This window comes from Oryctolagus cuniculus, chromosome 3 (genome assembly GCF_051225735.1).
Source record: "Oryctolagus cuniculus isolate XC-2025 breed Fujian yellow rabbit chromosome 3, ASM5122573v1, whole genome shotgun sequence".
In the NCBI taxonomy this organism is placed as follows: Eukaryota; Metazoa; Chordata; class Mammalia; order Lagomorpha; family Leporidae; genus Oryctolagus; species Oryctolagus cuniculus.
The window spans coordinates 181,594,809-181,615,002 of record NC_142869.1 but is presented as its reverse complement, the minus strand read 5'-3'; the positions used below and the strand labels follow the sequence as shown (position 1 = coordinate 181,615,002).

The window sequence follows — 20,194 nt, the reverse complement described above, 5'->3', positions numbered from 1 at the left end:
CCGAGGAAGGGAGCGCCCTTTCAGGCAGCGTGACAATCAAGGAGCAGGAAATGTGCACCTGAGGCTCTCCCTGATGATGGATCCCTCTTGTTTCAGGAATCCTGAATGGGTACCTGTTCTCCAAGAGTCTCTGCATGGATGCAGTGCAGCACTGGGGCAAGCAGTATGATGTCCACAGTCTGTATGGCTATTCCATGGCAATCGCCACAGACGAGTAAGACTACTACTGCTATGCATTTGCATATGGTTCTTGCTCTGCTAGATGCTGGGTGATATGTAGAACGATATATACGCATACATAATTTCTAACTATATGTATCCAACTGTATTCTAAGTATATATATGTCACATTAGAATTCTATAAGATAAACATGGCTGACATCATTGAAGGAAGAAACTATCTGACACAGACAAGAAGAAATCCAGTAAAAACTTGTGGAGTGTATTAACTTAAGGAATGAAGGAGTGAAAGAATGAAAGGAAGGTTGCAAGAAAAAAGGGGGCAGCTGGGAAACCTGCACCAGGCCCACAGCTGATGAAGGACAACGGGCAAATATGAGCCCTTTTCTTCAGGAGTCCAAAGCTCATGTGCTTTCCCCTCTGACACACTGTGTAGACTATCATACGAAGGTGAAGTAGCACACAGTTGTCCATGCGCTGTGAGGTTTCAGCACCCATCTGCTGTGCCCTGTTACATTTGTTATGGACTCAAATAGTAGTGAGCAAAAGGTGCTGAGAAGTTCTTCTGCTTGATATGAACAATGATGGCAGGAAATCCGGCCTAAAGCACATTCATTCATTGCCAAAGTGGTGGGTCTAACTTTGGCCATTTTGAAAGTTGTTGAAAACTCTGTAACAAAAGTTTTAAAGAATGTGAACAAAAACTTCTAATTTAAAATATAGAGGATATGTATGTCATTATAAAAGTACATATATATAATTTTAAAATGTCTTTTCTTACTGAAAATTATCAAAGTGTTTCTATTTAAATAGAATTTAACTACCAAAAATCTCTTCATAAGACCATTTGTGTGTATGTCTAGAGTCTCACGCTTGATATGAAAGACCGAAGCATAGACATCTATGTAAAGTTAATCTCTACCTTTGTGTTATAAAATATATATCCCTCTAGTTATTAACATTTTCCAGGCAGTTTCTTTTATTTTACAATTCTTTTTAACATTTTGCCACATCCACATTGAATGTAGACATTATACACATATACAGGTATACTATTTTTCCTTGAAAACAGAGATATTAATATTGCAGAGTGAGGGATTCATGGCAGTGATCATGATGTGGACAGAGAGCATATTGTCAAATACATGGTATGATTCAGTGAAGCATATTTATAACTAAATTCCCAGTGATGTTAATCCACACAATTGTAATACTCTCTATATTAACTTCAACAAACAACAGAGCACATAGGATACTGTATTTCTGGGTTGGACTGATTTCACTTATCACAATGATCAAGGCTGCTTTTGACATTCTTTAAATTATGGGGTTAATCACGCACATAAAAGACCTTAAAATAATAAAAATGTGAACATACTTAATGGTGCAGCCTGCTTCCAACAGCAACTCTAACTCTGCTAGGAGGAAACTGGGAGAAGAGAATGGGGTGTTAATTTTTAATATTTTGCACTGCTTCTGTGTTCCCTGGCTGAGACAAACGATCTTCCATTGTCTCCCTAAACCTCTCTCCCTCTCTAGAGCCATCAAGACGGTGTTCCCTAGTAGGAGAAGCTTTATTTTAACCCGCTCCACGTTTGCGGGGTCTGGCAAGTTTGCAGCCCATTGGTTAGGAGACAACACAGCCACCTGGAATGATCTTCGGTGGTCCATCCCTGGCGTGCTCGAGTTCAACCTTTTTGGAATTCCCATGGTGAGTCCCCATCCCAGTCTCAGTGGGTCTCCGTACCCGGCAATCTCATTCTGGGAATTCTCAGGTCACAAGGTCTCCCCTCCTACCTGCGTGGCCTGGTGATCTAATGTCTCAAGAACATGTGCTTTGTCAATATGCGTATGGCTCTACTACTGTGACATACTTTCTTGTCTAGCCTTCTGAAAATATTAAAGGCTGGCGCCGCGGCTCAATAGGCTAATCCTCCGCCTTGTGGCCCTGGCACACCGGGTTCTAGTCCCAGTCGGGGTGCCGGATTCTGGCCCGGTTGCCCCTCTTCCAGGCCAGCTCTCTGCTGTGGCCCGGGAGTGCAGTGGAGGATGGCCCAAGTGCTTGGGCCCTGCACCCCATGGGAGACCAGGAGAAGCACCTGGTTCCTGGCTTCAGATCAGTGCGGCGGCCATTGGAGGGTGAACCAACGGCAAAGGAAGACCTTTCTCTCTGTCTATCTCTCTCTCACTGTCTACTCTGCCTGTCAAAAAAAAAAAAAAAAAAGAAAAGAAAATATTAAGTACAACCCTGATATTCCCTGAAGTGGGAGGGTACTTCAGGAAGTCCATGGTGAAGTAGAATTAAAAGATAGGCTTCGGGGCTGGCATTGTGGAGCAGTTGGCAACGCTACTGCCTGTGATGCTGGCTTCCCATATGGGTGCTGGTTGGAGCCTGGATGGTCCTCTTCTGAACCAGCTCCCTGCTAATGAGCCTGGGGAAGCAGCAGAAGATGCCACTCGCACGGGAGACCCAGATGGATGCTCCACATTATCATCACTGTCACAAATCCCTCACTCTGCAGTATTTTTTTAACTTTTATTTAGTAAATACAATTTTCCAAAGTACAGTTTATGGATTACAATGGCTTTTTCCCCCCATAACTTCCCTCCCACACATACCCCTCCCATCTCCTGCTCCCTCTCCCATTCCATTCACATCGAGATTAATTTTCAATTATCTTTATATACAGAAGATCAGTTTTGCATATATTAAGTAAAGATTTCATCAGTTTGCATCCACACAGAACATAAGGTGTAAAATACTGTTTGAGTACTAGTTATAGCATTACTTCACATTGGACAACACATTAAGGACAGATCCCACATGAGAAGTAAGTACACAGTGACTCCTGTTGTTGACTTAACAAATTGACACTCTTGTTTATGGCATCAGAAATCTCTCTAGGCTCTAGTCATGAGTTTCCAAGGCTATGGAAGCCTCTTGAGTTCGCTGACTTCGATCTTATTTAGACAGGGTCATAGTCAAAGTGGAAGTTCTCTCCTCCCTTCAGAGAAAGGTACCTCCTTCTTTGATGGCCTGTTCTTTCTACTGGGATCTCACTCACAGAGACCTTTCATTTATTTTTTTTTTATTTTTTATTTTTTATTTTTTTGCCAGGGTGTCTTGGCTTTCCATGCCTAAAATACTCTCATGGGCTCTTCAGCCAGATCCAAATGACTTAAGGGCTGATTCTGAGGCCAGAGTGCTGTTTAGGACATCTGCCATTCTTTGAGTCTGCTGTGTATCCCACTTCCCATGTTGGATCGTTCTCTCCCTTGTTTATTCTATCAGTTAGTATTCGCAGACACTAGTCTTGTTTGTGTGATCCCTTTGACTCTTAACCTATCAGTGTGATCAATTGTGAATTGAAATTGATCACTTGGACTAGTGAGATGGCATTGGTACATGCAATCTTGATGGGATTGAATTGGAATTCCCTGGCAAGTTTCTAACTCTACTGTTTGGGGCAAGTCTGATTGAGCATGTCCCAAATTGTACATCTCCTCCCTCTCTTATTCCCACTCTTATATTTAACAGGGATCACTTTTCAGTTAAATTTCAACACCTAAGAATAAATGTGTGTTGATTACAGAGTTCAACCAATAGTATTAAAGTAGAACAAAAAAAAATACTAAAAGAGATAAAGTATTAAGTTGTACATCAACAGTCAGGACCAGGACCGATCAACTCACAATTTCTCATAGTGGAAAACATCATGCTGAGTGAATTAAGCCAGTCCCAAAGGGACAAATATCATATGTTCTCCCTGATCGGTGACAACTAGCCAACCACTCTGTAATATTAATATCTCTGCTTTCAAAAAAAAAACCTGTTTTTGGCCACTCTGGCCATTTCAGGAATGTCTCCTCTTTCTATGTCACCCTGCCTTTCAACTAAATAAGTGAATCTTTTAAAAAAAAGAATAAATTTATTTTAGTGCAAAAGCTCTTGAAATATACCCATTTGAGTGGTCTTAAGGGAGGGTTGGGGGGAAGTGCCACTAAGTTCCTAAATCTGTATGTATCAAATATGTGAAACTTCTATAATTTAAATAAAATTTTAAAAAAGACAGAAAAAGAAGTAATAGTGCCTTGGAGGTAAAGTGAAACGAAACATAAAAAAAGTTCATGGAAAATACGCATTATGAAAAAACTATTCATGGACTCTAAAATTTTTTTTTTGTGCCCAAACCAGCTTCTCTTGTAATAACATTTCCCATGGACTTTTTTTTCCCATGAATTTTTTTGAAGTATGCTTGTATTTATCAGGCTCCTACTATGCTCAAGAGACTGAGCTAAATATGCATGATGGAGATACAGTAACCCATATACCTTCTCTATAGCCAAAGAATTAGCGATTTAATAAAAGCAGTCATACATGTAAACAAATAGTTACGAGAAACTGGGGTAAAAAGGCCAGTAGTGCATGTGAATTAAGTATCATAGGACCCCCTGAGAAAGGGGTTTGCCAACTGAGAGGCTTATGAGGGACGGGCAGAGTTGAGGGGAGAGAGTCAAGAGAAACTTCATGGAAAGGAAGTTGCTTGAGTTTAACCTTGAAAAACAGGTGCATTTCTCCTGACTGTGGAGGGGAGGTGCTCATTACCAGACTGAGAAAGAAACGTGAGTGAAACCAGTGTGGGAGAATACTGATGTGTCTGTAAGGGCTGGTATTATGCAGGATGAGAATGGGAAGGCTTGCTGAGAAGCCGGATGGAACCAGTTTGGATGAGCTATTAGGATGGACCGCAAGGGATCCTGGAGGTTTTTGAGCAGATGAGCGTCATGATCAGAGCTATGATCTAGTGAAATAATTCTGATTTGTAGTCAGAATAGTATTAGCAGTAGGATTAGTTACTGTTTACTCTAAAACTACTCTATGCCAGGTGTTTTCCTTACCTCACTTACTAAAACTCTGTGTAGGAAGTTAGTATCCCTTTAAGTGGGGAGACTGAGGCACGGAAGGGTCACCAAGCAGTGAAATGTGGGCTCAGGACGGAACCAGCTCTGACCACTCAGAGTCAGATGTCAGCCTTCTCAGTGAGGGGCTCTCGCACAGCGCCGGAGGGAGGACCCTGTAGACGGCAGAGGGGGATGGAGACGGTGGCCACGCTGTCTGTGTGTCCTTCCAGGTGGGACCTGACATTTGCGGCTATTACCTGGATGCCCCGGAGGAGCTCTGCAGGAGGTGGATGCAGCTGGGAGCCTTTTACCCACTTTCCAGGAATCACAACGGCCAAGGCTACAGGGTAAGGCACCCAAGAGATAAAATAAATGCAAACTTGGCATTCACCAGGACCGGGTCCGTCTAAATCCTTGACAAGAAATCTGCTGGGCCAATCCCTTCCCTGGTGCTTTGCATTGCGTTTGCAATAAACTGGGACTGACGCTGCTTGGCGAAGACGCCCCACAGCCTTGGGCTGTTGCCCTGAAGTCAGGAGTGAGTCTGCGAACCTTTCTACCAATCCTCTACGCTTTTTATATGCACTGCCCGTTTGGTAATGAGAAGCAAATGAAGAAAAACCTCAAAGTTCTTAAAACGCAGTCTGCCAAGGGAGGAATCCTGGCGAGTGAATGGGGCAGGCGAGCTGCAGGTGAGGAACTGGCATTCTGTGATGAGAAGGTCCCTCTCTGCCAGCTTTGCGACCAAGGTCCCGGCTCGTGCTGGAGAGAAATCCTTGTTGTGGAATTCTGCAGGTGCCTCTGCTGTCCTGACGCCAGCCCACAGCTGCAAACTCTTTGTCTCCCCAGGACCAGGATCCTGCCTCCTTCGGTGCTGACTCTCTGCTGTTGAATTCCTCCCGGCACTACCTTAACATCCGCTACACTCTGTTGCCCTACCTGTACACCCTCTTCTACCGAGCTCACAGTCGAGGTGACACGGTGGCCAGGCCCCTTCTGCACGAGTAAGCTTACCTGTCCCACCGGAGTCTGCTAATGCAGTCGCATCATCAAATATCAGAGTGAAATCAAGCATGCAAGCAATTATTCATATGTTATATTTTAAGGCTATTGGTGCTTCCATATTATTCGAGGCGGGTATTAGGGATATATACTTACATGTAGATATAAGTGTTATTTTCTGTCCCCTTTGGGGAGAGAATGTGATTGAAAGTCACAGGACTCATGGCTTTTTCTACCACTAACTAACTCCATTTCTTAGACAAATCATTTAAATTCCTCCCCCTTTAATTTCTCCAGTCTTTAAGGGAGTTGGTAGCTTGACTGGGGTGTTCTCTCCTGTAATGCACCGTGATGCCAGGACTGTGTTCCAGCTCAAGGAACAAGCTTGCCATTTGCACCCAATAAGAATATTATAAAGGAATTCTACAGTTCTAGAGTTCTAATTTTTCAGTCAAGAGGCATCTCTTATTTATTTATTTATTTAGAGTTATTTATTTATATATTTGAAAGAGTTACAGAGGCAGAGGCAGAGAGAGGGAGAGGTCTTCCATCTGCGGTTCACTCCCCAGATGGCCGCAATGGCTGGAGCTGCAGCCAATTCGAAGACAGAAGCCTCTTCCAGGTGTCCCACACGGGTGTGGGGGCCCAATCAGTAAGGCATCTCCCCTGCTTTCCCAGGCCATAGCAGAGAGCTGGATCAGAGGTGGAGCAGCCGGGACTTGAACCGGCACCCATACAGGATGCCGGCACTGCAGGACTGCAGGTGGCGGCTTCATCCGCTAAGCCACAGTGCCAGCCCTGCATCCCTAATTTAACTTGTAAGCAGGGTGTGTAGGAGCCTCTCCTTGTCAAATGCAGTTAACGCCCATGTGTGTGCACATGAGACCTTCAGGCTCATAAAAGGGGTCTTCAAAAAGTCACGGAAAATGAAATGCACGTTACATATTTCAAACTGATGGCCCCCAAGTAAACCTTTTAATCCAATTTGCCATTGATATTTTGAAGTGCCCTCAGATCTGCTTTATTAGGTATTCATTCTTAGGGAGAATTTTTGCCATCTTTTTGAATTTCCCTTTAAAACACAGATATCCTAAAAGACAATGAGTAAAATTTTGCAGATATATATAATTATATATATCTCAAACCAGTTCTATATATAAAATATGTATGTATATGTATAACATATGTATATATCTGTATAAATAGATGTATATGTGTGTATGTATGTAGGAACTAATATATAGTTGATAGTTAAAGTTGGTAGAGTTCTAAAATTTATTATTTTACATTTTTTAAATAAAAGGAAATAGGGCAGACTGAGTTACAGCCTAGAACCCACCTACCATCAACACTGGAATAGGAGCTTCTCCAGGGGGAGAACAGGAGGGATGCTGGGCTGGGGAAGTGGACTTGTCTGGGGGGCTGGCGGGGGGGTGTGGAGAGAGGGGCACAGAGTAATTGGGGAGCAGGATGAATTGTGACAGGTTGTGGGGAGGCTTCCAGGAGCCTGACCCATGTCTCCGTGAACCTTCTCTCTGGTCTCCAGGTTCTACGGGGACAACAACACTTGGGATGTGTACCAACAGTTTTTGTGGGGGCCAGGCCTCCTCATCACTCCAGTTCTGGAAGAGGCAAGTGTTTCCACGGAGACACGCCGGTGACCTTGCGTCTGTTCCTCACGGCCCCCAGACTCCTCTGCTCCTTATCCCAGACTAGTTTCCAACGTCCGTAGCTGAAGCAGCCTTGAAAAGCGTGTGCTGGGGTCTTGGGAAGATGATTATCTGATATCTACACATATTCCTCTCTAGAAGGTTTTTGCTTTTGACAGAGCTCCCAACTGGGGTAAAACACATACTGGCGACTCTATATTTAGACATGATCCCGTGTGTGGCCAGGTTCTCAGAGCAGTTCATGACTGCTTCCTGACGCAGATGAAGATTGGAGTAGTGACTCAGCACTAGCAGTCAGCCTGACACAGCAAGATGTGTGGTGAATAAGTTCCCCTAGAGGGGCCAGGCATTAGCCTAGCCTTTAAGATGCTGGGTGAGGCACCGTGTCCGTCATCTGAGTATGTGGGTTTGATTCCTGCCTCTGGCTCCTGACTCCAGCTCCTTGCTAACCCAGACACTGGGAGGAAGCGGTGATGTCAAGTAGTTGTGTTCCCCTGCCCTCAGCCCAGGCCCTGCCCTGCCTATTTAGGGCATTTGGGGAGTAAACCACCAGAGGGGTGTTCGCTCTCTCTCTAGCCTCTTCTTCTCCTCTCTCTCTTTCTCTGCGTCTCAAAAACAAACAACAACAGCAACAACAAAACACTCTTCTCTCAATGGCAACACCTCCCTCTGGCCTACTGGCTTGGCACTGCCACGTGCACTTGGGACGCATGGTGCTGACGCCGTGGAGGAGCTGGGTGTGGAGTGCGCGAGTGATCGCAGGACGTTGTCTCCTGTGGCTGAATTAAAAACAGTCATTTCCTGAGCACTGGCCGTGTGCCAGACATCCTGCGTGCTGAAGAGTGTCTAATTCAATCACTGCACTGCCATCCTCGTTTTGCCAATAAAAAAAGAGACTTGGAAAGATGCAAAAAAAAGCAATATAGTTACATAAAAAATAAGTTCTCTAAGGCATGTTGAGAAATCCATTTTGTTTTCCTGAGAGGCTGAGTCATGAGGACAGTATTTTCTTTTAATTTCAGGGCGCAGAGAAAGTGGTAGCATATGTGCCTGATGCCGTCTGGTATGACTATGAGACTGTAAGTACTTGGGCTTCTCGTCAACTCCCAAGACCGTAGCTTGAAGCTGCCTAGACAAGATATTTTCCTAGAGAGAACAGTATCCATCCACATTGAAATACTTCTGTAAGATTTTCCGTATAAAGTCAGCCTAAGTCATTTAACAGTAGGCACGATGAAATTTGAAAAAAATCAGCTTATCAGCAATAAGATAAGGACTGGAGTGGTATCTCACGAGTAAACATTGGAGGGCTGAAGGATGCTTTGAGCTTGGCCGGGTATCGATGGCTCCTTTAGGACCGTCACGTCACGCACAGCGGGTAGCCACAGCGCGCATCGATGCTTTCACACCCCCAGCTGCCTGCTGCTTGCCCTTGCTTTGGCTGCCTGGGGAGGAGTGCTTCAGCCGAGTGGGAAAGGGAGCACCTGCGAGAGGTCGTCGGTGAAGGCCCCTGTGCTGTCAGCTCAATTGTTGCATTTGTCTGTGTGCCTCAGGGGGGTCAAGTGGGATGGAGGAAGGAACGAGTTGAGATGGAACTTCCTGGAGACAAAATCGGACTTCACCTCCGAGGAGGCTACGTCTTCCCCACGCAGCAGCCCAATACAACCACTGCGGCCAGGTACGGCCGGGAGGTCTGTAAGGGGAAGCTGGCAACGCTGGTCATTGTGTTCCCAGGTGTGATCAGAGCGTGTTGCAGGTCATGAGGAGCATGGGAGGAAGGGTGCTGGTGTGTCTGCGTGTGTGTGTGTCTGCACGTGTGTATGTGTCTGTGTGTGTATCTGTGTGTGTATGTGTGTTTGTGTGTGTCTGTGTGTATGTATGTGTCTGCATGTGTGTGTATGTATGTGTCTCTGTGTCTCTGTGTGTGTGTGTCTGCATGTGTGTATGTGTCTGTCTGTGTGTATGTATATGTCTCTGTGTCTGCACGTGTGTGTCTGCATGTGTGTATGTGTCTGTCTGTGTATGTATATGTCTCTGTGTTTACATGTGTGTATGTCTGTATGTGTGTATGTGTCTGTCTCTGTGTCTGCGTGTATGTGTCTGCATGTGTGTGTATGTATGCGTGTATGTGTCTTTGTATGTGTGTGTCTGTATGTATGTGTATATGTGTCTGCGTATGTATCTGCATGTGTGTGTCTACATGTGTGTATGTGTCTCTGTGTATGTGTCTTGTATGTGTGTGTCTCTGTGTGCATATGTGTGTATGTGTCTTTGTATGTATGTGTCTGCATGTGTGTATGTGTCTGTGTGTATGTGTGTTTGTCTTTGTGTGTGTGTCTCTGTGTGCATATGTATGTGTGTATGTGTCTGTGTGTATGTGTCTTTGTATGTGTGTGTGTCTCTGTGTGCATATGTATGTGTGTATGTGTGTATGTGTCTGTGTGTGCAGTCGTCAAACTGTCCTTGGATCTTCCTCAGACTCTTCTTGAGGGGCTGCTGACCTGGAACAGCACCCACACGGATTTTGAAAGACCTTCATCCCTGTCTTTTCTTAAACCTTTGAATTTCTCCTCAAAGCTAACTGACGGCTAGGTGGCCAGTCTTGGTTTGCTTGGAGTTACGGTAGTTTCAGCACTGAACGTCCCATATCTTGGAAACCTCGTAATTTGGGGTAGGCCACGTGCCTTGATCATTGCACCTGCCTTGGCCAGGACGTCCACCCCTGGCTGTCTGCTCTTCACTCACCCGTTTGTATATCCAGGGAGTTTGGGTCCACTTTAGGATATTTAAACATTTTTATTAAAGTGTAAATTATTGGGTGTGGGGAGCAATCCGGACTGGACTAAGTTACTGGAATTAAGACTTATTCTATGCATCTGCTCTCCCACAATATGGTGCTGGGAGAGGAGTAAACAGCTTCTACCCAGCTGCCTCTCACCAACTTGACAAGCTGCAGGAGCCGCTCCTGATTGGAGGAGAGCGGCGTGCTCGGCGTGTGGGCAGCCGAGTTAGGATTGGCGGAGGAGGACTATAAAGGAGGAGAGAGACGGCATGCACCAGGAACATTTAAGGGGAACATCTGAGGGAACACCTGTGCAGCCCCCCGAGAAAGCCGGCCGGCGGTGTGCCGTTCCCCTGCGGAAGTGGGGAATGCGGCCAGGGGGAACTGCCCTTCCACGGAGGTGGAAGGGATAGTAGCCAACCCGGGAAGAACCAGCAGCAAACCCGGGGAGGGCCGAGCAGACGAAAGAACAGCGCAGGGTCCTGTGTTGCTCCTCCACGAAGAGGGGGAGCGACATAATGGTGCCGTGACTCGGATATGAAGCCTAGGCAGGGTTCAGTGTCGTTCCTCCACGAAGAGGGGGAGCGACATAATGGTGCCGTGACTCGGATAGGAAACCTGACTCGGATAGGAAACCTAGGACGGATAGCAAACTTAGGAGGGAAGAAATGGGAAGAAATGGGAAAATTACCGGAGAGAGAGACTAGCAAACAGCCTAGGGAAAAGCCGGACGAAAAGGGTGCTGGAAGAAGCTATTGAAAGCCTAGGCATAGACTCAGATACGGACTACGGGGGAAGCTGGGAGAAATCTCTAAGGTCGAAAGCGAAAGTGAACGCTAGAACAAACAGACTCGGACGCGGACTGTGGGGAGAGGCCAGGAGAAATGAGGGAGGAATATCGTTGGAGGAAAGTTTGGGGAAACATACCGGGTAGAGAAAAATGTTAGGGAAATTGAAGCCGTGGGGGGCAGGCCAAGGCGGACACGAAAGCCACTTTGGGATTCTCAAGTTAGCCCGGGAATAGGGGGCGAAAAGTTGAAACCAGAAGCTGAAACGTAAGCCAGATTGGGATCCGTCTGATTAGCCCGGGGAGCAAAGGACGGGAAGCCAAACCGTGGGGCGGAGACGTATGCTGGGTTGAATTCGCCAGGCTAGCCCGGGGAACTTAGATTGAATGCTAGTGGCGGACACGTAAGCTACGCTGTGTTACTCGTGGAAGCCGCCGCGTGCAGAGAGAGCACGGGGCGTGAATAGATAGGGAACGGGGCTGGCGCGAGGCCGTGGTGCAGACGCGAAGGGCGTGGAGACCGCAGAGTGCGCGAAGCCAAGCCGCGCAAAGCCGAGCCGCACAGATGAGAGAGATGCGGGCTGAAGCGGCTCACAGCTGGGAAGCCGCCGAGAAGTAGCCTCGGGGCGGGCACCGGGAAGCTGCAGGGATAAGAGAAACAGAAGTTTTAGAAGTAAAGTGAGAGAAATAGGAATGCTGGAAGATAGAAGTGGAATGGGAGAAATAGGAATGCCCGGAGATAGAGAAATAGAGAAATAGAAAGGCCTCCCCTCAACATGGCAATTAGAAGGCTTGGATTCGGTCTGCCCGATTAAGTGAGGCGATGAGCACCTGCAGGCAGCTAGCAGCTTATGCACCGCAGGTCACCGAAGACAGGCACGAATTAACATCAGTAAGGCTTCCCCACAATACAACAATGAGAAAGCTTGGATTCGGTCTGCCTAATTAAGGCGGTAAGCACCAGCAAGCAGCTCGACCAGAGTATGAGCTGCAGGTCACCGAAGATAGGCACGAACCAACACTAATAAGTCTCCCCCACAATACGGCAATGAGAAGGCTTGGATTCGGTTTGCCTGATAGGGCTTGTAAGCCCCTGCAGGCTCGACCAGAGCATGCGCTGCAGGGCACCGAACACAGGCACGCATCAGCGCCTAAAAACCTCCTCACAACGTGGCGAAGAGAGGACCCGGATTCGGTTTTGCCTGATTGATAGGACTTGTAAGAGCCTGTGGCAACTCTAGCAAGTAGAGCAGAGTGTGTGCCGCGGGACACCGAAGACAGGCGCGTATCAACGCCAAAAATAAAAAGAAAGGGGGATCTGTGGGGAGCAATCCGGACTGGACTAAGTTACTGGAATTAAGACTTATTCTATGCATCTGCTCTCCCACAATATGGCGCTGGGAGAGGAGTAAACAGCTTCTACCCAGCTGCCTCTCACCAACTTGACAAGCTGCAGGAGCCGCTCCTGATTGGAGGAGAGCGGCGTGCTCGGCGTGTGGGCAGCCAAGCTGGGATTGGCGGAGGAGGACTATATAGGAGGAGAGAGACGGCATGGTGGTGTGGGTTGGTTGGAGAGTGCGTTGGAGAGTTCGCGGGGAAGTTCGTTACTTCGTTCTTTCTCATTTCTCTCTACTCATTCTTGCTTTGGGAGTTTGCTGTTTACTTATTCTTACTTTACTATAGAAAGGACTTGTAAAAAAAGGGAACAACAAGCGCCCGGTCCGGTGCGGCTCCTCCGCGTGCGGAGGAGCAGCAATTGGGACTTAAATGGGGACTATATTCCATTTGTAGACTAATTCAGACAAAATTTAGGGAAGATGCCATCAGGTGAAATCTGGGTTTAATTTGGATTATTAAAAATGCACTGCACGAACAAATTTGGAAAGAATATTAAGTACAAAAGCTCAAATGCAATAAAATATATAGGTATCTTTGAATGAGGCTAATAATACAGATAGGTAGATAGATGGATAGAGAGGGAGAGCGAGAGAGAGGTGTTACGGGAGACACAGTTATTAAGGTAACCTGTCACAGACTTTAGTTGTCCTTGAACACTCTTTGAATGAAAGGATTCATTCACGCTTCAAGCAGGAGGGCAATGAGTCAAGATTTTCATTTTGGACATTTCATATCGATGTGCAGAACAGCCTGAAGCTTAACAAAGAGAGAAAAAGCCAACTGGCCTTGTACTTAGGCATATTATAAAAAGCCTACAATTATAAAAGTGTACAATTGTAAAATGTTACAATTATAAAAGATGATACTCCTAAGTGAGGTTAAGAAAAGACATGTTACCAGTCTCTGGAGAACTCCCAATCTTTTGAAAAAAATACTTTTAGGGGCATAAATGTACCATGAAATTATAAAACAACCAAGATGCAGAAAGGGCAAATAATTGGACAGGGATACCCAATATTGTAAGATTATCAATTAACAAGGAGCTGATTCAGAAGTGGAGCAGCTGGGACTTGAACTGCTGCTCTGATATGGGATCCAGCATCACAGGTGGTGGCTTCACCTGCTGTGCCATAATGCTGGCCCCACTGTAGGCTTCTATGGAATAATTACTTTTGTTCCTTTTCATTTTCTGTCTTGATTAGTTGGTGAATGGGGTACTCTCATAATATTAAAGGTCATTAAGGTCAGGAGGAATCTTTCTATCTATCTATCTATCTATCTATCTATCAATCTATCATCTATCCATCTATCTATCTTTGTATCTTTTGTACTTCCTAGCAATGACAACCACTGAATACATGCCTGTTAAAAGAAAGCAGACGATTTTGTTGTTAGCGGAACCTGACTTGCCCAGTGAAAGGCTGAACTGGAAGTAATACACTAGGGACCGAGGAGGAGCTGGGAATTGGGGGTCGGTATAGAGGAGAAATGTAATGGAGATTCCTTTCTCTCCCTCTCTATTTCTCTGATGTCCTCCGTTTCATCATTTTTTACCGTGTGGTTTGTGGTCCTTATTCTAAGTTATAAAGTAGATACCTAGGATCTTTCTTTCCAAATAAATTAATAATAAAAAACCAAATAAGGAAAGTTGACCGTGTAGAGACAGACTTTCTTGTATGTGATTGCTTCCCGAATAAAAACGATTCTTAGGCAGGGGAGTGAATGTCTGTCACGGCAGAGGGCACTTCCGCAGTTCATCTCCGGAGGGATCCGAGCCAGTGATCAGCTAGGATGCCTCACTGTCCTAATCGTCTGGAGTCTAAACAACAGTGGCGGCAGCAGCTTCAGTTGTAATGGCAGCGATTCTGGTGCTTCAACTTTTGCCTCCTACATAGAGTTTGTTGCTAATGTTTGGGATATTTCTATCTCCTGCGGCATTACTGACAGCAGAGAAAGACGTGCCTGCTGATCTTGCCTTTGTGCCAAAATAAGAGCCGTCTGTTGCTGGTAGCTGGGACCCTTTGAAACTCAAAGGAGACATCTCCAGTTCATTTGAAAAATTCTCTGAGGCCTCAGTCTTTGTCTCTTACAAAATATTGTTTCCCACAGTCGGCAGAACCCTCTTGGTCTTATCATTGCCCTGGATGAGAACAAAGAAGCGAAAGGTGAACTCTTCTGGGATGATGGAGACACCAGAGGTGAGCATGTCATGATAAAGTCGCTGTTTCCAGTCCTGCGTCTTTGCATTATGGGCCTTTGCTGCTACAGGCCCTCAGCCGTGGAGAAGTCACAGCAGGCACAATAGCAGAGGGCACTTGAGAGAAGAATTTTATCTCAGATTGCACAATTCAGGGGCAGTGGTGAACCATAAACAGGAGGAAAACTTTTTTTGTGTTCTTGCTGCCGTTCTCTCCATTGGCCGGTCACACACACACACACACACACACAGTAACACACACACACATATACACACATGGATTCTCATTTTGTTGTCACTGGGTGCCTGGAAGATATATTTTTAAAATTATTCCTGTAATTCAGTGTATAGCTATCTTTTCTCCAAAAATAACTATGGATAATTGTTGCTGCTATGAAACACATACTATTCTAGTTTGTATATTTCTAAAAATATGTTTTAGTAAATGTTTTCTGACTCTGGTCTCCTAACAATTTTTTTTAGTGCTCTAGCTTAGAAAATAGCTTGAGGTACATGGCTTAAGAGCACTTGATGGGGAATCGTTTCCAGGTTGCAGTAGAATGGAGACACAAAAGCAGTGGCTTGGTCTTGAGGATTCTGTCCATAATCTTGTTATTCTCAAGATGTTGTTTGAAAAAAACCTTCAACTGGTTTTAAGTAAATGAAAAATATTTACTTATCAAATAAAGATTGGATATGTTCCCTATATACAATGCGTGTTTTGATACATGTAAACAAATATAACAGTTATCAAAATCAAATTGATATGCCCCTTATGCACAGGAGATCCTTATAATTTGGTCATCTTACAACTGAAAGTCTGTGTGCTTTGACCATCATCTCCCCACTTCCTCTACCCCTAGTCACTGCAACCACAACCCCTGTACTCCCATGAGTTCAATTTTTTTTAACCCCACATATAAATGAGATTATGTTGTATTTGTCTTTCTGTGTTTGGCTTATTTTCTTAGAATAATACTCAGATTCAACACTGTTATTGAAAATAACATCCCTTCTTTTTATGGCTGAATAATATCTTACACATATCACAATTTCTTTATCCAATGACCTGTTGACAGACACATTGCTTCTGTATCTTCGTTATTATAAAAAGGAATTAAAAACTTAAGTGTAAGTGACAATATGGTAAAACTCTTAGAAGAAACTAAGGGAAAAGCTCCTTGTCATAGGTCTTGGCAATGATTTTTATTTTATTATTTTCTAAAATAGTTATTTATTTGAAAGAGTGATGGGGGTGGGGGAAGACTAAGATCTTTCAACTACTGATTTCATACCCAAATGGCTGCAACAGCCAGGTCTGTGCCAGGACAAAGCCAGGAGTCAGGAACTTGATCCTGGTCTCCCATGTGGGCAGCATGGACCCAGCACTATGGGTGGTTCCCCATTGCTTCACAGACACTTTAGCAGGAAGCTGGAGCAGAAGCACAGTAGCTGGGATTCAAGCCAGCACTCTGATGTGCGAGGTCAGGGTGGCCAACAATGTGGTGACCTGCAGGGCCAAGAGCCAGCCACAGCAGTGATTTTTCAGATGTGACTCCCAAACAGGCAGTGAAAGCAGAAATAAACAAGCAATGCCACATAAGACAGAGAAGGTGCTGCACATCAGAAGATCAGATCAACAGTGTGAAAAGCCAAACTGCAGAATGGGAGAAAGCGTTTCCCAGCCTTACACTTGTATGTGAGAAGGGATTGGTACAAAAATTATAAAAGAAAGAACTTACACAACTCAGTGGCAGAACCCCCCCCCAAATAACCCAATAAAAATGGGCAAATCACCCACAGAAATGTTTTCCCAAAGAAGACCATCCCATGGCCAACTGATCCATAAAGATATATTCAGTGTAAACAAGTAACAACGCACAAGGAGATGTCACCTAACACATATTGGGATGGCTATTATGAAAAAGACAAGAGATAATAAATGTTGGCGAGGTTGTGTAGAGTAGGAAACATTTGCACCCCCTTGATGGGAACGTAAATTGGCTCGGTCATTGTGGAAAACAGAATGGAGGTTTCTTAAGAAATCAAAAATAGGTCTACCACATCCAGTCAACAATCCTTCTTCTTGGCATGTACCCAAAGGGAATGAAATCAATGTCTTGAAGATGCACCTGCACCTCCATGTTCATTGTAGCATTGTTCACTATCTAAGATACAAAAATAACATCCACCCACGGATGGATACAATTCATTCATAAAAACAAATAAATGCTGCCAGTTGTGACATGAGATGCAGCTTGATGGTGAGGCAGGCGGAAATTTGTTTCTGTGATGGACAGGCCAGACTGATTTGTCTTTCTCTCCCTTTCAGATACTGTGACCAACAATGTTTATCTTTTATGTGAGTTTTCTGTCACCCAAGTGAGTAGCCAATTTTTATGAATCCTAAGTATTGTTTTTTTCTGTTAGTACATACATGCTTATGTAGGCATACAATTATACTTAAAAATTCACATGAACTTAGATAATTGAGGACATTTCCATTTATGACTTAGCTCCCCAAAATTGAATCATCCATGTTGTCCAAAGGAGGCAATAGGAGTGCAAAAATCAAAGCAGCCAGCGAGTCCTATGAGAAGTTTTTCTAAAAAAAAGTTTTTTTAAAATCAATAGTCAGATTTATTTCTAATTACTAGTAGTAAATTAAAAGAACATGATAAATATAATCGATTATAGTATTTTTTTAAACTTTTATTTAGTAAAAGATATGTATTTTTGATTTTTTTTATTCTGAGGTTATTAAAATGAGTTCTGCTCCTTAATCACATGTCAGTAGAGAAAGAGAGGAGATGCCAAGAGCAGTGGGGAGTGTGGAACACTGGAATGACTTGAGAATCTGTGTGTGACAGCAAACGTTTGTGCTTAAATGTCCTTGATTGTTCTGCAGAACCGCTTGGATGTGAAGATCTCACAATCAACCTATAAGGACCCCAATAATTTAGCATTTAAAGAGATTAAAATCCTTGGGACACAGAGACCTAACAATGTTACAGTGACACACAATGGTGTTCTAAGTCAGATGTCTCCTAAAGTCACTTACGATTATAACCTGAAGGTAAAAATCCATCTTGTTGATGTGGTTTTTCAAAAATAATTTGTAATAGGGGAGGGTGGATGGAAGGAAGGGAGTATCATTATGTTCTTAGAATTGTATCTACAAATCACATGGAATCTGTTAAAAACTAATTAAAAATCAAAGTAAAAATATTATTTGTAGCATCATGGCGTTCCTGTTTGCCAAAGCTGCATGCGTTTCTGAAGGAGCAGTGCATATGCTGAGGCCTGGGGGAGCAAGATGAGAGGTCTGGGAAGAAGATGGACAAGGCAGTGGCCAGAGCTAGAGTGACACAGGCACCTGCCGAGGAATGGGGCTTTCAGTTCCAGCCCCACCCTTGCCCCGCAGTGTGCTGCTGTCTCTGACTTCAAAGAACCAGAAACGGATACAGAAGGGCAGGGTTAGGAGTGTGGGGGACAGGAGTAGAGGGAAAGTGGGCCTGAACTCTGCTGGCCGATGCTGGAGACATAACGGGTGGAGATAGGAATGCCATGAATTAGAATTCTGAAATGCCTGTTTTAGAAACTGTACTGAGATATGAGACATATGACTCTCACTGCGATATGTACATTTTAAGAAATAATTTAAGAAAAGGAATTTGCTAATCCTGTCACGTGGATAATTATTTCGTTAGGTGATGGTAATAAAGTACTTTTTCACTGGGTATCATGAGACTTGAACTGCTTGCAGTCAGAAATCATTAGGAGGAAACTTTCCCCAGATAATACAGGTACTCTAGGAACCCAGTATCAGGAGTCCTGGGTCCACATGGTTTGTGAGTAAGCTTCTAAATTTGAGGAAAATAAGTCAGTTGTATCTTATTATTGTGACATATGGATGACATTTGACATTTTTATCCTGATAACACATATCAAGGATACCTACAGTATGAAGTCACAAACCCAGTAGTATATGGCTGGTTATGTGTATGGCAAAATACAAGATATTTAGAAGATGTATAAGGGAAGGCAAATGCAATAGGTGTCCATCAAATAAGTCAATTTGTATACACTGAAGATGACCACTGTTGTTATTGGAAAGTAGGCAGTGAGGAGACAGTTTATGTGTGAAAGCACAGTAAAGGAGGCAGGGACTCAAACCCACGTATAGGAAGTGGTGACTTGTGCTTAACTGTGCAACCAAAGCCGAGGAGAACCTTAAACTCTAACTGCTAAGTGAAGCGAACTGTGCTTTGCTTTTCCTTTCTGTAATGACAGCTTTAGGAGGTAGGAAGTTGCTGACATTGACCCTGTGGCTCAGTGTTGTCAGGGTTGAGGGCTTTTTTTTTTCCCTCTTGGGATTTGAAGTGGCCGCTTGGTTCCTGTCACTGTACCACTGTCACACCATTAATCAATAAGAAAACCATTGGCCAACAGTGCTCAGGGGGCCTGAACTTACCTCTTAATGATTACAGCCACTTAGCTTCGACAGAAAAAATGAGATCCTGATTGGCACTTGAGATTTGTAAAGTGAAATAGTGAGCAAGGAAAGAACATATTATATGGGGCAGGCAACCAACAATGTTTTCTACAAATGAGCGAATTTTCCCAGAAGGGGTATTAATACTGGGAAGATTTCTGGGATATCAAGATAACTAAATCCAAGGACTGAGAGTGGCCTTATATCGTTATTGTGTGAGTTTTGTGTAACCTGCATAGCTAGTATTCACCTTTGTAAGGAGCTCAATTTGAACAAGAAACTTGCGGTCAGATTCTGGAGACCCTGAGGCCCCCAGAGGAACTCATACCCCATTTCTTCTCAGAGGGTCCCCTTTCGATGCGCGAATCGAGGCTGTGCCATTGTCGGACATCGGCTGTTGAGATCAGAGATAAGTGGGAAAGAGAAGTGCAAGATGATTCAGATTGGGAGGCTGAGAAGGATGATAAACATCAGAAAGCTCAAGAAATTGAGGATTTCAGCTGTGAAAAGTGCTATTTACTGGGGAGAAAACTATAAGAAAGACAGACTATTATATTAGAAGAATAGTAAGTATTTGAACCAGTGCGTGGGTTCTGAGTCCAGTTTCCAGTTCTGAGCTTCTAGGCTTGGAGAAATAAGAGGCTGGACGTTGGAAATGGAAGGAAAGGTAAAGACTTTGCCATTTCATCAATTTGACAGTTGGCTAAACTGAGACCCAAAGAATGGAAACAATGTCACAGAAGAAAGGGGGGGAGAACCCAGGTCATGTGATTCTCATGGC

General features: G+C 44.3%; 2 protein-coding genes across 2 annotated transcripts in view; both read left to right on the top strand.

Moving 5' to 3' along the window:
• The window catches only part of LOC149127640 (maltase-glucoamylase-like), a 46,039-nt gene extending 37,393 nt beyond the window's left edge, over positions 1 to 8,646 (top strand). Inside the window, exons 15-19 of the mRNA XM_089329636.1 lie at positions 97 to 214; positions 1,720 to 1,891; positions 5,313 to 5,429; positions 5,932 to 6,086; positions 7,631 to 8,646. Coding sequence (XP_089185762.1) covers positions 97 to 214; positions 1,720 to 1,891; positions 5,313 to 5,429; positions 5,932 to 6,086; positions 7,631 to 7,745 — 677 coding nt within the window. The 3' untranslated portion in view covers positions 7,746 to 8,646. The remainder of the gene's footprint in view (positions 1 to 96; positions 215 to 1,719; positions 1,892 to 5,312; positions 5,430 to 5,931; positions 6,087 to 7,630) is intronic.
• Positions 8,647 to 8,756: 110 nt separating this feature from the next.
• The window catches only part of LOC100358478 (uncharacterized), a 285,002-nt gene continuing 273,564 nt past the window's right edge, over positions 8,757 to 20,194 (top strand). Inside the window, exons 1-5 of the mRNA XM_089328728.1 lie at positions 8,757 to 8,833; positions 9,308 to 9,432; positions 14,831 to 14,919; positions 17,251 to 17,300; positions 17,827 to 17,994. Of these exons, the coding sequence (XP_089184854.1) occupies positions 9,344 to 9,432; positions 14,831 to 14,919; positions 17,251 to 17,300; positions 17,827 to 17,994 (396 nt within the window). The 5' untranslated portion in view covers positions 8,757 to 8,833; positions 9,308 to 9,343. The remainder of the gene's footprint in view (positions 8,834 to 9,307; positions 9,433 to 14,830; positions 14,920 to 17,250; positions 17,301 to 17,826; positions 17,995 to 20,194) is intronic.